Source organism: Phlebotomus argentipes, unplaced genomic scaffold (assembly GCF_947086385.1).
Source record: "Phlebotomus argentipes unplaced genomic scaffold, Phlebotomus argentipes genome assembly scaffold_4, whole genome shotgun sequence".
In the NCBI taxonomy this organism is placed as follows: Eukaryota; Metazoa; Arthropoda; class Insecta; order Diptera; family Psychodidae; genus Phlebotomus; species Phlebotomus argentipes.
Genome location: NW_026776174.1, coordinates 8876365 through 8894514, shown reverse-complemented (window position 1 = coordinate 8894514; position 18150 = coordinate 8876365). Strand labels below are relative to the sequence as shown.

General features: G+C 40.4%; 3 protein-coding genes and 1 long non-coding RNA gene across 8 annotated transcripts; 1 reads left to right on the top strand and 3 right to left on the bottom strand.

Annotated features, from left to right (window-relative positions):
• Nucleotides 1-39: 39 nt before the first annotated feature.
• Nucleotides 40-1314, top strand: LOC132258762 (nucleoplasmin-like protein). Its single transcript, XM_059756224.1, has 3 exons — nt 40-148; nt 639-787; nt 846-1314. Exons 1-3 carry the CDS (start codon nt 127-129, stop codon nt 1182-1184), a joined length of 510 nt encoding a protein of 169 aa, XP_059612207.1. The 5' UTR covers nt 40-126; the 3' UTR covers nt 1185-1314.
• A 1134-nt stretch (nt 1315-2448) lies between these two features.
• Nucleotides 2449-6778, bottom strand: LOC132258759 (ras GTPase-activating protein-binding protein 2). The gene is made up of 3 exons (XM_059756222.1): nt 6656-6778; nt 4383-5909; nt 2449-4301 (listed from the first exon to the last, which is right to left on the bottom strand). Exons 2-3 carry the CDS (start codon nt 5883-5885, stop codon nt 3945-3947), a joined length of 1860 nt encoding a protein of 619 aa, XP_059612205.1. The 5' UTR covers nt 5886-5909; nt 6656-6778; the 3' UTR covers nt 2449-3944.
• A 444-nt stretch (nt 6779-7222) lies between these two features.
• Nucleotides 7223-18082, bottom strand: LOC132258360 (RNA-binding protein squid). 4 transcript variants are annotated; one of them, XM_059755662.1, is made up of 7 exons: nt 17795-18082; nt 13654-13694; nt 13295-13569; nt 12977-13208; nt 12659-12817; nt 9522-9590; nt 7223-8513 (listed from the first exon to the last, which is right to left on the bottom strand). In XM_059755662.1, exons 1-7 carry the CDS (start codon nt 17947-17949, stop codon nt 8443-8445), a joined length of 1002 nt encoding a protein of 333 aa, XP_059611645.1. In that variant the 5' UTR covers nt 17950-18082; the 3' UTR covers nt 7223-8442. The 4 variants fall into 4 exon arrangements, with proteins under 4 accessions (XP_059611645.1, XP_059611644.1, XP_059611647.1 ...); XM_059755661.1 differs by having other exon boundaries at nt 12659-12839; nt 12978-13208; XM_059755664.1 differs by lacking the exon at nt 9522-9590 and having other exon boundaries at nt 12659-12839; nt 12978-13208.
• Nucleotides 13842-17762, bottom strand: LOC132258361 (uncharacterized). 2 transcript variants are annotated; one of them, XR_009468275.1, is made up of 2 exons: nt 14462-17762; nt 13842-14360 (listed from the first exon to the last, which is right to left on the bottom strand). It is a non-coding gene; the product is annotated as an uncharacterized LOC132258361 (long non-coding RNA). The 2 variants fall into 2 exon arrangements; XR_009468276.1 differs by having other exon boundaries at nt 13842-14342.
• Nucleotides 18083-18150: the final 68 nt, after the last annotated feature.

Here is an 18150-nt window from a genome sequence, read left to right as displayed (position 1 = left end):
GTTTCTCCCCCCACCACATCGTGCTGTCATTTGCCGGGCAAGCGTTCGCTTTTTGAGGAGGAAAACAATTTTTCAGCAGTGCACGTGAAATATCCTGGGAAATCCGACTTTTTCACATTCATCGCCATGTCTGACGAGTATTTCTTTGGTGAGTTGCCTCCCGAGGATGTTTATCTGTCCATCTGCGCGGATATTTTGGGGATATTCGCTCGAGATGCTAAATTTGAGGGGAAAACAAAAATTGGCGTCGAATCCCGTCTTGAGCGTTATGTCTGCGAATATTGCAGGAAATGCCCGGCGGGAGGGTGGTTCTCTGAGCAGGAGTGATTTTCAGCAGGAATGTGATTCTCATGAGCGTGGGAGTTGTGTCTGGTGTGGATTTCTGGGAGTTTTGGTGTAATTTGCAATTTGTTTGGGGGGTGGGAAAATGAAAACAACACTTCTTCCCAGATGCTTTTCGTCAGTATTTGCCTCAGATCCTGGCCAGAACTCGCTGGAAGTGCTATGTAATTGTTGTGTGGTCGCGTTGGGGGTGGCAGGTGTCTGTTTTGGGGCTGAACGAGGGCTTAGCGGGGAAGAAGAGGAAAATTGTGAGGTTAGAGCGTCTGTCTGACCAGAGACTCACTCTCTCTCCGCAGGTATTACGCTGACCAGCGAGAAGAACACACACACATGGGATCCGTACAGTAATATCGACGATGCGGAGATGGTGGTGCCCAACAAGCTCCTCATCAAGCAGATCCTGCTGGACGTCACGGCCAAGGAGGGAGAATATCATGTTGTTGAGGTAAGCTGGGTGGCTCTGCCGGCCGTTTCAGGGCACTGACGCTCGCGCTGTCTTGCAGGTGACCGCTCCCACGTGCATGGACGAGGTGAAGATCCCCATCGCCGTGCTGAAGGTGGGTGAGCTGCGATCGGTGAGCATGGAGCTGGAGTTCCCGGACGCGCCGGTCACATTCAAGCTGGTGCAGGGCCAGAGCCCCGTGCACATCCTGGGACACCATCTAATCGGCGAGTCGAGTGAGGAGGAGGAGGAGATCTGGGAGGCGGACTACTCGTCTGGCGACGAGGAGGGTGAGAATGCTGAGGATGACGAAGAGGCTGCGGCCCGAAAGAAGAAGAAGCTCACAAACAATCTCAAGGCGGGCGGCACAAAAGGCGCCGTAAAGGCTAAAAAGAAGTAGAGAAAAAGCGAGGTGAAATTACTTCCACACACACACACTTTTTCCCCCTTCTTCGTGACAGAATTTTCTTCTTTTTTTCCTTTGAGTCCTCTGAATCTGTATAAGAAAATAAAAAAAAATGTAATTCGAAGTGTAGTGAAAAGTCTTTGTGGATTTTTGTTTTTGTCTTTTGAAATTGTTGCTCTCGCAGTTACGGTGTAAAACTCAGAGCTGAGAACTTTATTCTTGTTATTCTTTAAAGAGGTTTTACAAAGATAAGAGTTGATGCTGAAGGTAGAATTGGAATTCTTTCTTTTTCGAGATTTTCTTTTTTTAACACTTGCTTCACAAGAAGGTTTCCTTCTTCGGCTTAAACTGAGCTCTGGAGGAGTGTGGAAAGCTAAAAAATACATCGGTATCGATTTCTCCTTTCACACTCTGTCTCTCTCAAATTCTCTGTAGCACTAAGTTGGCAGTTAATTATCTTTTATATAATTCTGAAAAATGTCTGCAAATTCTCTTAACTATGTTTTCTCCCTTAAAACTCTCTTCTCGGCTGCTTTTAATTGAAGGTGAAATTGTATTGTTGAATTTTATCTCTTTCGCTTTTTTTTTCCTCTTGTGTTTTTTCAACATATTTTGTGTTCTTTCTGGCAAGAAATCCTAATATCACACACAATACAATATATTGGATGGGTTTTGCGGGGTTTGAAAGAAAAGAAGAGGGTCTCAGAAATGGTTTGTTTTTTTCTTCTTCTTCTGCTCAGAATCCTGAAGATTCCACCCATTGGCGCGCTCTGTCCTCCCCAATTTTTGCTCCTCTCCAGTGTAAAATTTTCATCTAAAAATTCTTCTCTCATCAAATGGATGGTGTTTTTTGATCGAGTGTCGAAGGAGGTTCGGATACAATTATTATTGTGTTGTAAATTTCTTCTTTCAATAAATCTTTTTTTTTCGCTAAAAATTCTTAAGGCAATTTACAGTGATGATTTTTTTTTACTATATGTCTACGTTTATTATGCTTCTTTCTTTTTTTTCCAAAATTTTCGTCGCAATATTCCTTTTTTTTGCTCCACTAAGAAAGACGAAATTAAATTCTTCAGTCTTTATACAATAAATATTAGAAGCAATTTACTACTTTTTAGTCACTTTTCGCGCGTTCGCTACAATGCAAAATATCCACACTGTTCCTGTATAAAAATTCCACTCCTGCAAGTCGCGCCACGGGTAAGAATCTTCAAGAGTTGCTGGATTTCATGGAGCCTACAATTTTGCGTGTTTCTCATTGTTTTTTTTCTTCATAGTGTCCTTAAGATATTCACTATCACAACACATTTATACATATAGTCCGATCAATTTGCTCTTGTTTTTTTTCTCTCTTTTGACATTCTATTTTTCCAAAAAGTATTTCCTTTTTCTCCTTTGTAAAGATCCAGCTCTACAATTTTGAAAAAAAGAGGATTCATTGTTAGTTCTTTTTGGCTACAAACAGAAACACAATGTTGTTAATGGAAACAAGTGAAATAAAAAAGATATCTTTGAACAATCCGCGATGAGAAATTTATTTAAAAAAAAAAGAGTTATCTACCTAAGATTACATAAACAGAGGACATTAGAAATATGCTGAAGTCTCGCGAATTGCATATAAAAGATTGTTTATTTCATAAGTATATTTCTCTCATTTCCTAGAATTTAGTGGTATTAATTCTCCATTTCACACACCGCTCTCTTCTCTCTCTCTCTCTCTCTCTTTCTCTAAATTATTAAACTCTGTTTCAGCCCTAAATTGAAAGGAGGAAAAATTAGTCGTGAGGAAAGAGGGTAAACAAATCTTACGAGTTACTATACTTGATACTATTTTGCTCTTCTCTTGCTTTTCTATCATAATCATAAAATAACGTAAAATATCCTCTTTCTTTCTATCATTTATTAGCTTTTTTTTATCCTTCATTATTCTATTATATCAAATTATCTAAATTATAAATTAAAAGAACTATAGGTTTGCTTTTTTTTACACATAATTAATTATAAATTATAAAGATTATTCCTCTTGAATGACGATTTTTCTTCATTTCTGCTAAAAATCGGATTTCACTTTTCACGTTACTTTACTTTTTCTCATTCACTTTTGCTTCTCTCAACTGTTTTTTTACTGACTAAAATTAGGAAGAAATATGTTGTTTGTAACAAAACAAATAAACTTAAAACTCTCTTTTGTGCTCCTCACTCAGTTTCTTTTCCCCCCCATATAAAAAAGTACATTGTGGCGAATTTTGCAAAACAAAGGCAGGCCAGAAAAGAGCTGCTGACCTTCTTTTTCTTCTTCTTGGTTCTCTTCCCACCTCCGAGGATAAACATAAATATTTCCTAATAATTCTTCTTACATAAAAAAAAACGTTATAGTGACAGGTGAAATGTGGTTGTTAAAAGAACTCAAGGAGCGCAGGAAGAAATACTATTTCGCTAGATGGAAAGCTTCTTGGATGAGGAGTTCTTATTGCGCTCACTTCACAAAATTAATTTCTCTCTCTCTCTCTCTTTCTGAAAATCTTCGCTCAATAAGGCAGGGAAAAAAAGAAAAGGGTTTTGTCTTCAAGTTTGATGCTGATTTCAGCGCTATTTCCAGTCTCTCGTGTTGATCTCCTCATCGTCTTCTCACCAGTGCTTCTCTCTCAGCGTGTTGTTAAATTCAAAGATCGCTCTCACGGGGACGCCTTCTGCTCTTCTCTCTGTCTCTCTCCTTCTCACCCTCTCCGCTGCCTCCTCCCGCTCGTGGCCGCCCTAGCGGCGGACATAGGTGTTGCCGCCGCTGCCGATGGGCCCGGTTGGCCTCTCGCCGTCGCCGCCGCGACCCATCGGGCCCGTCCGGTCGGAGCGGTTGAAGCTATTGCCGCGTAGGCCGTTGCCGAGGCTGCGATTCCCACCAGGACGCATCATGCTGGTGTTGCTGGAGCCGCGAATGCCCATTCCGGCACCGCTGTTCATTCCAGATCGCATGCCGTTGCCCGGCATTCCGCCGCCGCCCATCACACGCCTGTCCCGCTCGCCGCTGCCTCCCAGTTCGTTCCGAAGTCTTGCCTTCTTCAGCTCAATGTTCAGCTTCTGTCCATCCGACGAACCGTCATTGAACACGACATTCTGTCACACAGAGATAGCAGCAAGAGAAGAAAGAAAACAAATCAGTAATGGACAATATGACGCAATTAGCCAGTGACTTACGTTCTCCGAGTGACACGCTGTGGCCGCCTCAGGATCCGCGAAGGTGATGAAGCCATAGTTGGGCGGCGGGGGCCTGCCCACGATCTTCACGGCGCTGGAGGGCTTGCTAAGGATCCTCAACTCGAGCACAGTGCCATACTTGGAGAACAGCGGCTTCAGATCCTCTTCGGTGGCCTGGTGGGGAATGTTGCCGAGGAAGAGTTGCTGCATGTCCGAGAAGGCGCCCTGATTCGTGTTACTGCTCCTCCGCTCGCGCACCTGACGCGGCGGCACGTTGCCGGGATTGCGCTGGGGCAGAGCCCCGGCGAGCTCCCCATCTCTGGGGCCCCGGTAGCCACCACCGCCGCCGGCGCCGCCACTGCTGCTGTTCTCATACTTCACTGGAGGCGGAGATGTGACATGTCGTGTCAGGGAGACGGGAACGGTCGGCTGTCCGACACCAAGAGGTCCGTGGGACCCCGGGGCGCCGGCCTGAGCCATAGCCGAAGCGAAGGTAAGACCACCGGGAGGGCCGCCGCCAGACTTCACCAGGTTGGCGTACGTCGTCTCGGTTTGCATCACGCGCGGCACCATGTCGTCCTTGAGGCCGTCCTCCTTCAGCTCCTTGGCGGGCTCCTCGGCCGCGGCCGCAGCGGCCACTGCCTTGGCCTTCTCCGCGGCCTCGATCACGCTCACCTCGGCCACGGCGGGCAGCTGCATGGTGGGGTCCTTGGCGGCAGCCTGAGCGAGCGGCAGCGTGGCCTGGGCGGCGGCCACGGTCGGATCGAGCGGAAGGACGCCGGAGTTGGCGCTCGGCGGCACCAGCGGCGCGCCAGCCACGGCGCCCGAACTGGGCGACACGGGCAGAAGCGTGGCCGTCGGCAAGCTCTGCAGCATCTCGTCGTGCACCACGCCGTTCATCTGCACCGTCTGCGTGATCTGCTGCAAGCCCGTAGCCGCGCCCTGGCTCACCATCGGATAGTACATGGGCGCCTGCGGCTGCGACAGCTGGATGGTCCCACCGGTCGGGGTCTCCTCGACGGCTCCAGCCGCGTTGGTGTCCGCGTCGGCGTCGTTCTCCGAGCGCTCGCTGTCCGCGTCCGCCTCGTCGTCCGAGTACACGTCCTGGTAGCGAAAGATGTCATTGTGAACATAGTACTTCTTCGGCGTCTCGGCGGCCAGGACGAAGGTCTGCGTGAAGCGGCGCATCGGCTGCCCGTCGTTGGACAACTCCCCGGTCACCTGCACCACGACGCCATTGCCCAGAGTCACCTGGCTGTCCACCTGGCTGATCTTGGCGTGGCAATCGCGGAAGTTGAGCTGCTGGATGCGGTTGTGGATCTGCTTCTGGCCAATCACCAGGCTCGACTCGCGGTTGTTGGGCTCCAGGCCATCGTGCACGAAGCTCGATTGCTGGTTGTAGAAGCGATGGAGATGGTTCGGCGCCTTGTTGAGGAGCGTGTAGTACTGGCGCACAAACTCACGTCCAACAGATTGAGGCGAGGGAGAAGCGTCCATGACCATTGCCGTTATGTTACTGATGTGTTGCTACTCGGGATGGAAGAGAGCCAGCATTAGCGTAACCTCGACTCGAGCAATCGGGACAATGCAGATGGCCCTCAGACACATTAATCACGCGCGTCGGGCTGCAAAAGTGACCCACCCTCGTCATTTTCCTCCCCTGGGACCCCCAAATCCCACTTTCGCACCCAAAATGCTCCAGCAAGGAAGAACAAAGAGTGCCTGAGATGACAAATTGCGTCGAGAAATCCCACAGCCTGCGATCAATAGTGTCACTTTTGGGGCTCTTTTTCTTTGCGACCAAAAAAAAAACTCCCGCAGCGACGCCCAACCTGAAAATCCCCCAAAAATGCCTCGAAAACCACACATTCCTCGCATTTGAGTACTCCAAGAGCCCCACCGGGGCACGCTGAGCGTCGCAAAAGGGGCAACTGTGAGAAAACGCATGGCCCATTCGCGGCACTCTCATGGCGTCTGCAAGAAGCCACTGTCACACGATGGGGACCTTCAGTCCGATGCAAAGCGCCCCAGAAACCACCCTCCCGCCCCACCTTACTCATCCCGCACCCCAGCAACCCGCGCCCCAGGCACCAAGCTCGCGACAGGGAGTGCTCTCAGAGGCGCAGCAAGCCCCGGGAGGTGACAAAAAGGGTGAGAAAATTGTAAGGTTAAAATGGCATCGTCGATGCCATATTCATGCACATTTCGCAGCGTTCTGCGGCCACCCCAGCGCCCCCACGATCCCCCGCACAACTCCGCTCGCTGCCGCTCACCTGCTAATTTTGATTAATTCTAAAATATCACTTATTTGTAGTACAACAAATATATTATTATTAATTTTATTTGAGAGAAGAAATGCACTGATTGAGACTTTTTGTGTCGAGAGGGAAATATTGTCGGGGATATTTTTTCCACCAATCACATCGCTGAAGCAAAACCCGGTGGCACTTTCCCCTCTCCATTCGTATGCCTTACTGCATGTGACGCATTTTCCACACATTGCGTCAGTTTTCCGCCCAATTCACAGGAAAATAATAGAGTTATTATCATTTTTACGTTTTATTGCATCTCTTAATACCATTTGTCTAGTGAAATGCCCGAAAAACGCATCAGTAAAGCGGCTTTGTAAAGTCAACAATTTCGGTACGTGCTACCAAATCGTAACGGTGTTTCCCGTAACAACCGCTTGAGAGCGCTCATGTCACAGTGAAGTAATCGATTACATTCATCGATTTCCCTTCTTCCCTCGCATTTCAAACACGCGTAATCTCTAAGCATTTTGGAGTTTGGATGGTAAAAGAATAAAAAAAAGTAACCATGCAGAATAAAAGGAACAAGACTGTGAATTTAAATTGGTGGTTTTTATTATGTCTCAAAGTACATGTTAGTTTGAATAAAACTTGATTACCAATGCTAAAATTGTATCAGAGAATTAAGTTAATCTTACGGCTATCCTTGCTCCTTAAATTGTACACATTAAATGCTAGCAAAAAAAAAACAGAGAAATTATGTATGTCAAGGTAAAATGGACAAATTGTGAAATACATTCCTAATTCCTTTGCTCAGCGGCATAGTCTCGTGGACACCAAAAATCTCTCAAACACCCAACCAGAGAATCTCTCCAAGTGTGTTTGTCCTTTTTTTTTACTACTCATCAATAAAAGCTAGACTTTATTGAACTCTTTTTTTTTTTACTTTTTCAACGAACGTGAAAAAATAATGCAAGACTTTACAAAATATTTTCTACATGTTGAACTATATTTATTGTTCTTCATCTCAATTTATCTTAAAAACAGATTTTACACGGACTTTTATCATTTTCACTATATCTCTTCCATTGTGTCTAAATGAGAATCATAAAACTTTCCGGGTCTCCCCGGGGATCCTAAAGGCAAACAGAGTGGGGCTACTATATTAAATAAGTGAAAAATGTCGTATAAAAAAAAAGAAATGAGCGAGGATTTGTAGCTTTAGCAATCCTGCGGGCAATCTGGAAGTGAAACTGTATCCTTTCCTTTTTTGTTTCTTCTTTCTGTAATGGAATGATGAGGATGGATGGAGGCCAAGATAATTGAACTCTTGAGGGAGGTCACATCCAGATCGACCTCAGACCCTCTCCATTCAAACATGAAATCACATTGAAATTAAACATTCCTATTGAATTAATCTCTACAGTTTTTCCCATCTTCTCTGTTATAATTACTCTATTTTCTCATTTAACGTTTAGATTTTACAACACACACAGAAAAATTCAATGAGACTGAAGAATATCTTCCATTCTAGGCGTTAAAAAATATTAATATTCTCTCCTGTTTATCTGTAAATAATTCACGAAATACACACAAGAGACTCTTTTTTTATGAATTGTTGATCTCTCTTTCTCACTTCACTCCTAATAATGCTAACTTCCTCTCTTCATCTTTCCACTATTACTCTTCTTCTGTTTAATCTGTAAGGGAGGGTGTGTCTCTTAAATGTAATTGTTTCTCTCTTGCTTTCTCTTGAAAATGAAGAAAAGATGCCCAGAGGGACTCCGTGGGGCGCGCTCGCGGCCCCCTCCTTAGTAGGGCTGGTGCCTCTGCTGACGTCCACCGCCGCCGCCTCGCTGCTTGCCACCCTGGTAGTTTCCACCTGGACACAGAGAGAGAGAAAAGGACAAAAAGAAATGCAATTAATTCCCCCTTTGAGCTCTCTCTCTCTCTTCAATATCTCACGAATGAAATACTTTTCAATTTGGAAAATTTCTGATTCATTTCACACTCTTTATCGTTCTTTTTGTCAACCCATTTTTTTGGAAACACGCACATTATCATGAGAATTAGCTTTTACTCTAATCTCGACTGTGTTTTGTACCACTTAAGGAGGATATATAGAACATTCACTAAGCTCAATTGTAAGTAGTGAAAAAAGTAAAATTAGAGATAAAGGAAATAAATCATGATGTGATGATCAATGGCAAGTGTTACTAAAAGGCGCTAAAGCATGCAGATTTTCACAGCGGACAGGAGGAAAAATGCATCTATGTCAGCAAATGAGCGGATAAAGGAGGATGTAAACAAATCACCAACACCGAACCAACCAACACACTTGATAAAATCTAATTTGACATTTTCTTCGGTACTTTCTTTGTCTTATTTTGTTTTTTTTTTGCCAAATTCACCAAGACAATTTTAACAGAATTTTGTAGACAACAAAACCATATAATAAATTCAATCAAATTAATAAGTAAAATGATAGTTATTCTCGTCATGGACAAAATTTTGCAATGAACAATTTATAACCAACAAATATATATATATATATATATATATGTGGAGGAGGAGAATAACAGCACTTTCTCGTTAAGAACACAAGAAAAAAAATTAAAATATAGTGGTAAATACGACAAAATATTAATAGATACAAGAATGAGATAAATGTGGAGGAAGTAGAGGTAAATAAAAGAGGTAAAATGTGGTCAAAATGCACACTCAAGCAAGATTTTGGGTGCAGAAAATGGACAGTTACAATTGCCTCTCTCTCTTTCTCTCGTCTAATAGGAAAATTGCTCTCAAATCATATCTCATCTTGTACTTTACTTTGCACGGACAGTCAATAATTGGTAAAAAAGGCCATTGCAGTGAAAATCTCTGTCAGTACCTTTGCCCCGTGGCCCTCCAGAGCGCCCGCCATTCCCGTAGCCTCCGTCATAACCGCCATAGCCATAGTCTGGGCAAAAATGAGGATTCTTTAGATTTTGTCTTGCATGTCTCGCATGTTCAGGCATTAGCAAAACTCTCTATACAAAAACTCTCCAACACTCAAGGCAATAAAGAAAAGTGAGAAAAAAATGTTCGAGTGTTGTTTCTCAGCAAATTAGTTACGTTTCCTGGTTATTTTTCACTTTCTCTCTCTCCTTTTTCTTTTAGCATTTTAAAGAAGGATCAAGAGAACATTTTATCAAATTAGAAAAATGTCATTAATTTCAGGCATTCTCACAAATAATCACTGATCGGAAATGACACACAATTCAATATAGCGCGTCACATCTCTCGTCAGCGATCATCAACAAAGTATAATTCTAGCATTTTCCCCTCAGTTCACTAGAGCAAGAATTAGAAAATAGTTACAAGATTCTTAATCATTGAAACAAACACAAAAAACATCTCGAGGAGAAAATGTACAAAAAGATTATGGTCAAAAAGAAAATTGCTCTTACAAGACACAAGAATCCCAAATAGACTAGTGAAATATTAAAAACTATTACAAAAAAATAATAAAGGTGTGCGTTGTGTGAAAGATTTGATGATGAATCAAAGTAAGAGATAAAATAAAACAGAAAGAAAACAAGGATAAATAAATATATGGCAAACACATTGTCTTTTATTTTCGCTATCTCTTCTCTCTGCATTCTGTAACAATATATTTTTTTTTGCTTTAGCTCATCTGGCGTTTTGCATTCCTTCCAAATTTTGTCATAGAAAAAGAAAAATCGAACGTTAAAAGCCCAATGTTTCACAATGTATTTTCCATATATTATTACCTTATTTTCTCCTTTTTAAAAATGTGTCACCTAACATTTTTTTTTCTTCGTATTCTTTCTCATCTCAACATAAATGTCTTGCTTTTGAAATCTTCACCAAAAAAAAAATAAATTCACTCTCTATAATTAGTTTATAAACCATCAAAATCTCTGCAAAATGTACTTTAAAAGAAAGATTCTTTCGAAATATAGCTTTTCTTCTTCAGCTATTATTCGCTTCTTCTAAATGAACTTTATATGTTTTATTAGTATTTAATTTAAATCTAGTACGATAAACTTCAATTAATCAATCGGATATTTTTATATACCATTTGCCAAGAAACAATCATTTCATTTACTAATGTTATTTAAGCCCGTGAATAAATTGTAATGCGCAGTTTAGCAACCAAAAATAATATATATAAGGAATATATATATATATATATATATCAAGTAAAAATAGTAGCATCAATGAAGGTGGCACATTTAAGGGGAATATATGGTATCACATTGATAATAGTAAAACAAAAAGAAATGAAATTATTATCTAAACATTGGAACCATGCAGAAAAATGTAAGAAATCTCATCAATGATAATCCTGACAATTTCTCAGTATTTTTTTCCAAATACTTCCTAATGTGTGAAAATGAAATATTGTTAGATATATTTTTCTTATGTGTTGAATTTGAATAATCTTTCTTCTATAATTCCACTCATTATTTGATATTTTGCTCTCTTGCAATTATGTTTCTTCTTTTTTTTTACTCTTATTATTTGCAATCCATCTTATTTTAAAATTAAAGGCTCTCTCTTTCTCTCTCTCTCTCTTCTTTTGCCTGTTTTGCAATATTGCAATAACTCGTTTCTTTTTGCTTTGTTTGTGTATTTTTCTCTCTCATCTCTACTTCCTTGAATATGGTCTAGAATATTCTCTCTTTGAACTCTTACTATTGTTCACATTCTTCTGTCTATTATCTGTAAATATATATAAATAAAAAATATTTATCATTCTTCTTTTTCGGTAAAACAACATTGTATAATATGAAAAACAGGTTTTTTGTAAATATATTTTTGGGATTAGTATATTATTATTTGCGCTGCTCTCATTGAGTCTTCTCTCGACAAGCTTTTGAGTCAGAGAGACGCACTCAACACAACATTCATCACTTTCTTTCAGTGATTTCTTTTTTCTAGGGGAAATCTGTGTATATATAGGAAAAAAAAATGAAAAACTTCTGAGAGAGGAAAGAAAAATCAACGAATGAGGTAATCAAGATTAAAAAAAAAACTTTGATACTTCGCGGCACATGAAAATATATCTTCCTGAGTTGTTTTCAGTTCTCATTCATCTCTAAAAACTAGACTTGCGGCCAATCCTCGCTGTGGATCGAACCCTACACTCAGTTTTCTTCTCCTACACATTATCCTATTTTATACTTTCACCTCTTTGCTCGTCTTTTGTACAAAAGAATAAAATTATATTTACAAATACACTCATTAGCGAATGTAGTCTCTTTTTTTTGTCGACCACTGATCGATAAGACTGTGGTTCTCTTTCTCTCTCTCTCTCTCACTCTCCTTCTTTCTAACATTGTTTGTCAGATCTTCTTTCTGCCGCCTTACACCTCGTGGTTCCTTCGCCTCCTTTTCAGTATAATTCTCAAATTATTACTTGAGGGGTGTATTAATGGATTTTACTGATCATCTGTGAAGTGATACTCTTTGCAAAAATAGAACAAATTTATCCCAAATTCAACGACATAATTTTCCAAAAAAAAAGACAAAAAAAAATCGCAAAAAGATATTAGCCCTTAAAATTACGTTTTTCTCTTTTGAGTTACTATGACGAAGAAAATATAATTCTACATGTACTTTTAATCAAAGAACTAATCTGAATTCCAAAGATATATCGTTTTAAACTTACGTGGTTATTAATTACTAAAGTTCATTTAGAAAACGAAAAGTATATTGTTATGACAAAAAAAACTATGTATTATAGAGTAGTGAAAAAAAAAAGAACTGAAGGGAAAATTAAAGAATTATACGAAATACTCCTCTCATCATTCCTTTCACTTATCAATTACGCTCTCTTTCTCATGTTTTCTAACCTTCCTTCATATCTACCCTTGCAATCTCTCATGAATGTTCCCTACAATCTACGTCTCTCTCGCTCTCTCTCTCTCTCTTTCGTATCATTCCACGTATCCCTCTCTCTTTAATGATTATTCTTATGCTGACTGTGTTGTGAATATTGAGGGTAATTCTGGTATTTACCATAGTTTCCATATCCGGCATAATCATAGCCGCCATAGCCCCCATATCCGCCGCTGTAGTAGTCGTAGTTGTTGCCGCCCCCGTAGTTGTCATAGCCCCCATATCCGTATCCCTGGCCATAGCCGTAGCCCTGATTGCCCCAACCTTGGCCGTAACCACCTGACGAGGAGTTTGATGAGCCAGTAATTGCGGGAAGCAAAGGCACCGATGATAGAGGAGGACGCGCGCGTACATAGAAGGAGATGAAAGAGAAACAATTTCCCACATGAAAGCTCTCCGCTATGCCAATGTGGTAAAGATGTAGCTTTTGGCACTAACCTCCTCGGCCACCGCGAGTTCCACGGCCTCCGCGACCACCGCCGCGCATCATGCCCATCGGCATGTTCTCTGGCTTTGGTGTGGCTTTCTTCACATCCACCTCCTTTCCTGAGATGGTCTGCTTCGGTGTCTTCAGCAGCTCACTCACCACCTGCTCAGAATCAAAGGTGATGAAGCAGAAACCCTTTCGCTGGTTCTTCTGCTTGTCGAATGGCATCTCCATCTCGACAATCTGTCGTGAGATAAGCACAAGGTCACAGATTAGATAAAAAAAAATAAGATTAAGAGCCCAAATGGAGCCAGAGATAGCAAACTTACATTTCCAAACTGCCCAAAGAAGGTCTTGATTTCATCGTCGCTGATCTCTGTTGTCAGTCCACCGACAAAGATCTTTCCATGGCGAGCCTTGGCCTTCTTGGGATCAACCTTCTTGTTGTTTATGATGTGATCCCCAGCTGCTGTCACCTTATCAATCGAGTCAGCTGATGCATACACGATGAAGGCGAATCCACGCGACCGTCCGGTCTGTGGATCTGTCTTCACATTTATGCTCTCGATTTCACCATATTGTCCAAAGTGCTCGCGAAGCTCCTCTGCAAAACAACAAAAACAGCAGCCACAATCAAACTCACAGCTCCCCAAAGAAATATAATCAAGGTATCAAGTCAAATACGTACTCTCCGTGGTTTCCCAGCTCAGACCGCCAACGAAAAGTTTTCTGCAATATCAAAAGAGTTCAACATTAGATTGATACTTTGTCGTGGTGGCGAAGAGAATTTGGGTTAAAAACAAAAAAAAAAACATTATAAAACTTAGAAATAAAAAAAACAGACAAAAATAAAATATCTACAAATCTACGTTAGGGTATCTAGAAAAGAAAAAAATAAGAGATTTAGCAGTATTGACATAGTATTTCAAAGGCAACTTTTCAAATATTTCCAAATATGTACTTATTTATAAGGTAGAAGATAAAATTTCATTAATATTACTTAACAATTACTTATTTTATCAAATATGAAAGAAAAACGATTATTTGTAGTCTTTTCTGTATTTCTGACGCGTGGAGAACAAAATTTTACATTAAACATTCTAGAAAAAAAATTATTCAACATTTTTTTTATTTATCATCACCAAGAATGAGGTATAGAAACAATACTTCTTACAATTACTTCACAAACAACAATATATTTTGTGTCTTGTCTCGCTTTTTTGCACTCAATATCCATGGCAAAGAGAGAATTACGCTTTGTCAATTGATGAAAATTGCATATCAATTTGGGCTCTTTTGACTTTTTCTGTCTGTGCGAATGTCAATTTCGACATTTTGAACTGGAAAACTCGCTCACTAGGCAAATCACAATCTCGTCTGCAATAAAAACAAGCTCTATAAAAAAGAAGGGATAGATTTTTGATTCATTTGAGTTCTTATCAATAAAAATTTTATTAGAATTACATTAGAAAAAAGAAATTATGTTTTTTTTTTACCACAAATTTCACTTTGAAATATGCAACGTCCGCTGATAAATTGATGAAGATTTTTGCTTTTTGCCATTTTTTTTTTCTTTTGTCTTTTTGCCTCTTGCAGTTTAAGGGACTCACATCTCAAAATTGAACAATTTCTCAAACACTGGCTGGCGAAAAACATCACCCAAAAAGCAACAACAACAGATAATAAGTGAAAAACATCTTCTCAGCTGTTCCGGATTTACGTTAAGAAGATAGGGAAGTAAATGTAAGAGAATCAATAACGACAACAAGACAGCAATAAAGTGAGAAAAGATAGACAACTCTCATGTGAAGGAACAGCAAAAGCCAGCGCAGCTCAACAACAATCTTTGTGGCCATTTCTCCACTTTTTCAGCAACATCAATCTGTCCATTTCCGGATTTTGGGCATCACATCTTTTTATTGGCAAATTTTCATCTCTTGGCTTTTCTTTTGCTCTTGGGCTCTGATCCTCTGGCATTGAATCTGATATCTGGCAATGCTTCTATATACAAGAAAATCTTCTCAATTTGATTTGTATTTTTTTTTTTCGTTTCAACTTTTCATTGTGTGCGAAATTTCCATCCATTCAATTTTTGGGCATTTTTCTTTTGATTGAATTTGATTTGAGATTTTTTTTTTTGGTTGAGATTTTGTGTGTGTGTGATAAATACCATCGGGTTTCATCTGGTTGTCGGGGAATTTTCTCCGGCTTTAGAGATGAGGAGACACAACTCCAGTTGGGATTCATCTTCATCATCACTCTCATCACTCAACAACACACCTGCCGGAGAGGAACAAGGTTAGTTCGCTCTATTCAACTGGGCCAAATATCACAGAAGAGGTGGAAAAGGATTCCCTACAGAAGTCAATCAAAATCGCGATTGAGACACCGTCAAGTGTCTGCATCTCGCATTTTGCTCATTTTGGTCTTACAAATTTGCAACTCGATTCCCCGTGATTTTGGTCAAAAATTTGCCACTCTGCGCTCTTTCATCAAGGCATCAATTTACCACAAAATTGCGTGCGTGCGTGCGGGTGCGCCGACGATTAAAGAGGAACTCAATTGCACTCAACTGCATCTCATCGATTACTTTTGATGATTTACTCAACACGTTCATTATATGAGAAGATTTCATTCTTTCGATTACTCTTAATGCAAATCCACGATGTCTTTTATATGTATCTACAATAAAACAGTGTGGCAAACACTAGGAGAAAAGAACACATTATATAGTAAATTACAAAGATTAATGTTAAAAATTCTTACAAGACAAAAAAGTATTTTACACAACTTTTCATACTTATATTTTCGTGATCATTTTGCAAAATGTTTAACGACGATGACAAATTTTCGCTTCCGACCATTTTTTTTTTCATTCTTTCTTTAATTCTCGTCAAACAACGCTTCTCTCTTCGTCTTTAGCCAATGTCACAAACCGCTGATGAAAACTCTCTACGATACGGACAAACTATGCGTTCAATTTTTGCGACACGAGGGAAAATGCAATTGGGGAATAATCTGAAAAATTTCGCTACAAAAAAGATACACACATTTTTTTTTGTTTGGTTCTGTTAGGAAGAAAAAACATTATTCAATGTGACACAATAATTATATAGCAAAGGATAAAATAAAAAAAACAATAATTGATGAAAAAATACCAGAATTTTGATCAAGACAAACTTTATCTTCGCTAAAAACAAAGATATATTCACCATTTCACAACACTTTTTTCCTGAATTCAAAGAAATTCTTTAACACCAAATCCTTTTTTTTATGTTTACCATAAAATTCTGATTATCGCTATACATATTATTTTCTCAAACAATCAATCAATCGAGCTGTAGAACAAATTGTTAATTTCCTTAGACTTTTATCTCTCTCCCTTGACTAACAATTAAATAGAACGAAGCGGCAATAACTCTCGAGGTTGGCAATTTGAAACTAATCTTCTCTCTCTCAGACACAACTATTATTGCTCATCAGTTTGTGAAAGATCGTGTATTTCTGAACAATCAGAAATCAATTCTCAGGAACTCTCCTCTTGCTAAAGGGCTCATATCAATTTCGTCTGACGCCTCGCATTAATTACTCTCTCGTCTGCAGCTTAATAGCAGAAGCCAGGTAGAAAAAACTTAACCCGATTTCTTGAGAATTGATCCCTTCGCTTATGTGACAAAATGTGTATGAACTTTACTTAAAAACTAACGTCAAGTTTATGGTGAAATCGTACAAAAAGTGGACAAATACAAACCATCTGGAGAGAGCATGATCAATAACTTGAATGATTACACTCATCGTAAGTGTTGATAAGGAAAATCCTTCGCCTCTTTGTCAATTCTGTCTTTTATCAATTTCTGATAAAAAAAAGACCCAACTGATAGTCAACTGTGATGATTACTTTCGCCCGAAACAACAAACAACTCTACTGCTTCCGTCCAAAATACACTCTCTCTCTCCCTTCTAAATGCTAAATACTAAAAAGAAACAATCAATAAAAAGTCTGTGTGTCTGGAAAAGCCAATATAAAATCTCCATCCTTTGGCGTGGGGGGGGAAGAACTTCAAGAAAATTGTTAGACAAAATTATGCTTTTTCACACATTTTCAGAAATTCACGATTACTCATTTCTGTTGACTGAGAATATTATTATACGCGATATTTTAGCGCGAAAGTTTATCGGTTTCTTTTTCACCTTGCTTCATTTGCGCCTTTCATTGACCACACAACCTCATTCTTAGAAGGCGGTGAAGGGAAATCTTACCATGACAAAATTCATTAATAAATGATATTCCAGCATTTATTGCAATCCGAAAAAGTTCACTGAAATAATATTAGCGCAAGAATTGCAAGAGAACCAACCGGGCAAAGTGATAGGAAAATTTTGCTGAGCGTGTGAATTTTGCTACCCGGACAGAATTGCCAGAGTGAGAGAGAAGAGAAGAGAGAGCTTCGCCGCCTCGGTCGCCATTTTTGCACACGCTTCCATCCATTGCGTAGTACAATGGCGAGAAAAAAAGTCAATTGCAGCTTTTACGCAAATAATAGCGACAATATAACTGGTCAAATCTGTGGATGCTGGTCTTGGCGTGAGAATTATGGCATTAAAACACGATAAAACGATGATGCGACACCGATGATTTAGGATTTCGCAGTGGAATGCTCATGAGTCATTCCCAAAATGTCACACGGAAAATTTCCCGAGACGCCACACCACAATGTTTTCACACGCCAAAACCACCACATACAGCTGCTTATTTCATCTCAATGACCAGTCAAATGCAAAATACACTGCTTTGGGGTGGTTTTGTGATAGGAAATGGGGCTCTTTACCTGTCGTCATCGCGTCCAGGGGCCTCGGCAGCGCTTCCATTTCCAACATTGTTGCCACCATCACCGGCTTGGTCACCATTCATTTGTTCGTCGTCACTTGGCCTCACATCTTGCGAGAAATCCTCACCGTTCATGTCGAACTCCTGATCGGCCATCTCTTCTCACGCTCTCAATTCAACACTACGCGGTAACAAAAGAAGTATTTTTGAGAAACTTGCAGAGAAAAACGCTCTTGCCCTTCTTGCTGCAGCGACACGCCAAAACTAAAAGGCCGGAAGAGACGCCAGCCGTACTCTCGATGAATCGTCGATGAGCACGCCAGCGCCGGCAGCGGACAAAAGCAACACCTCACGCTG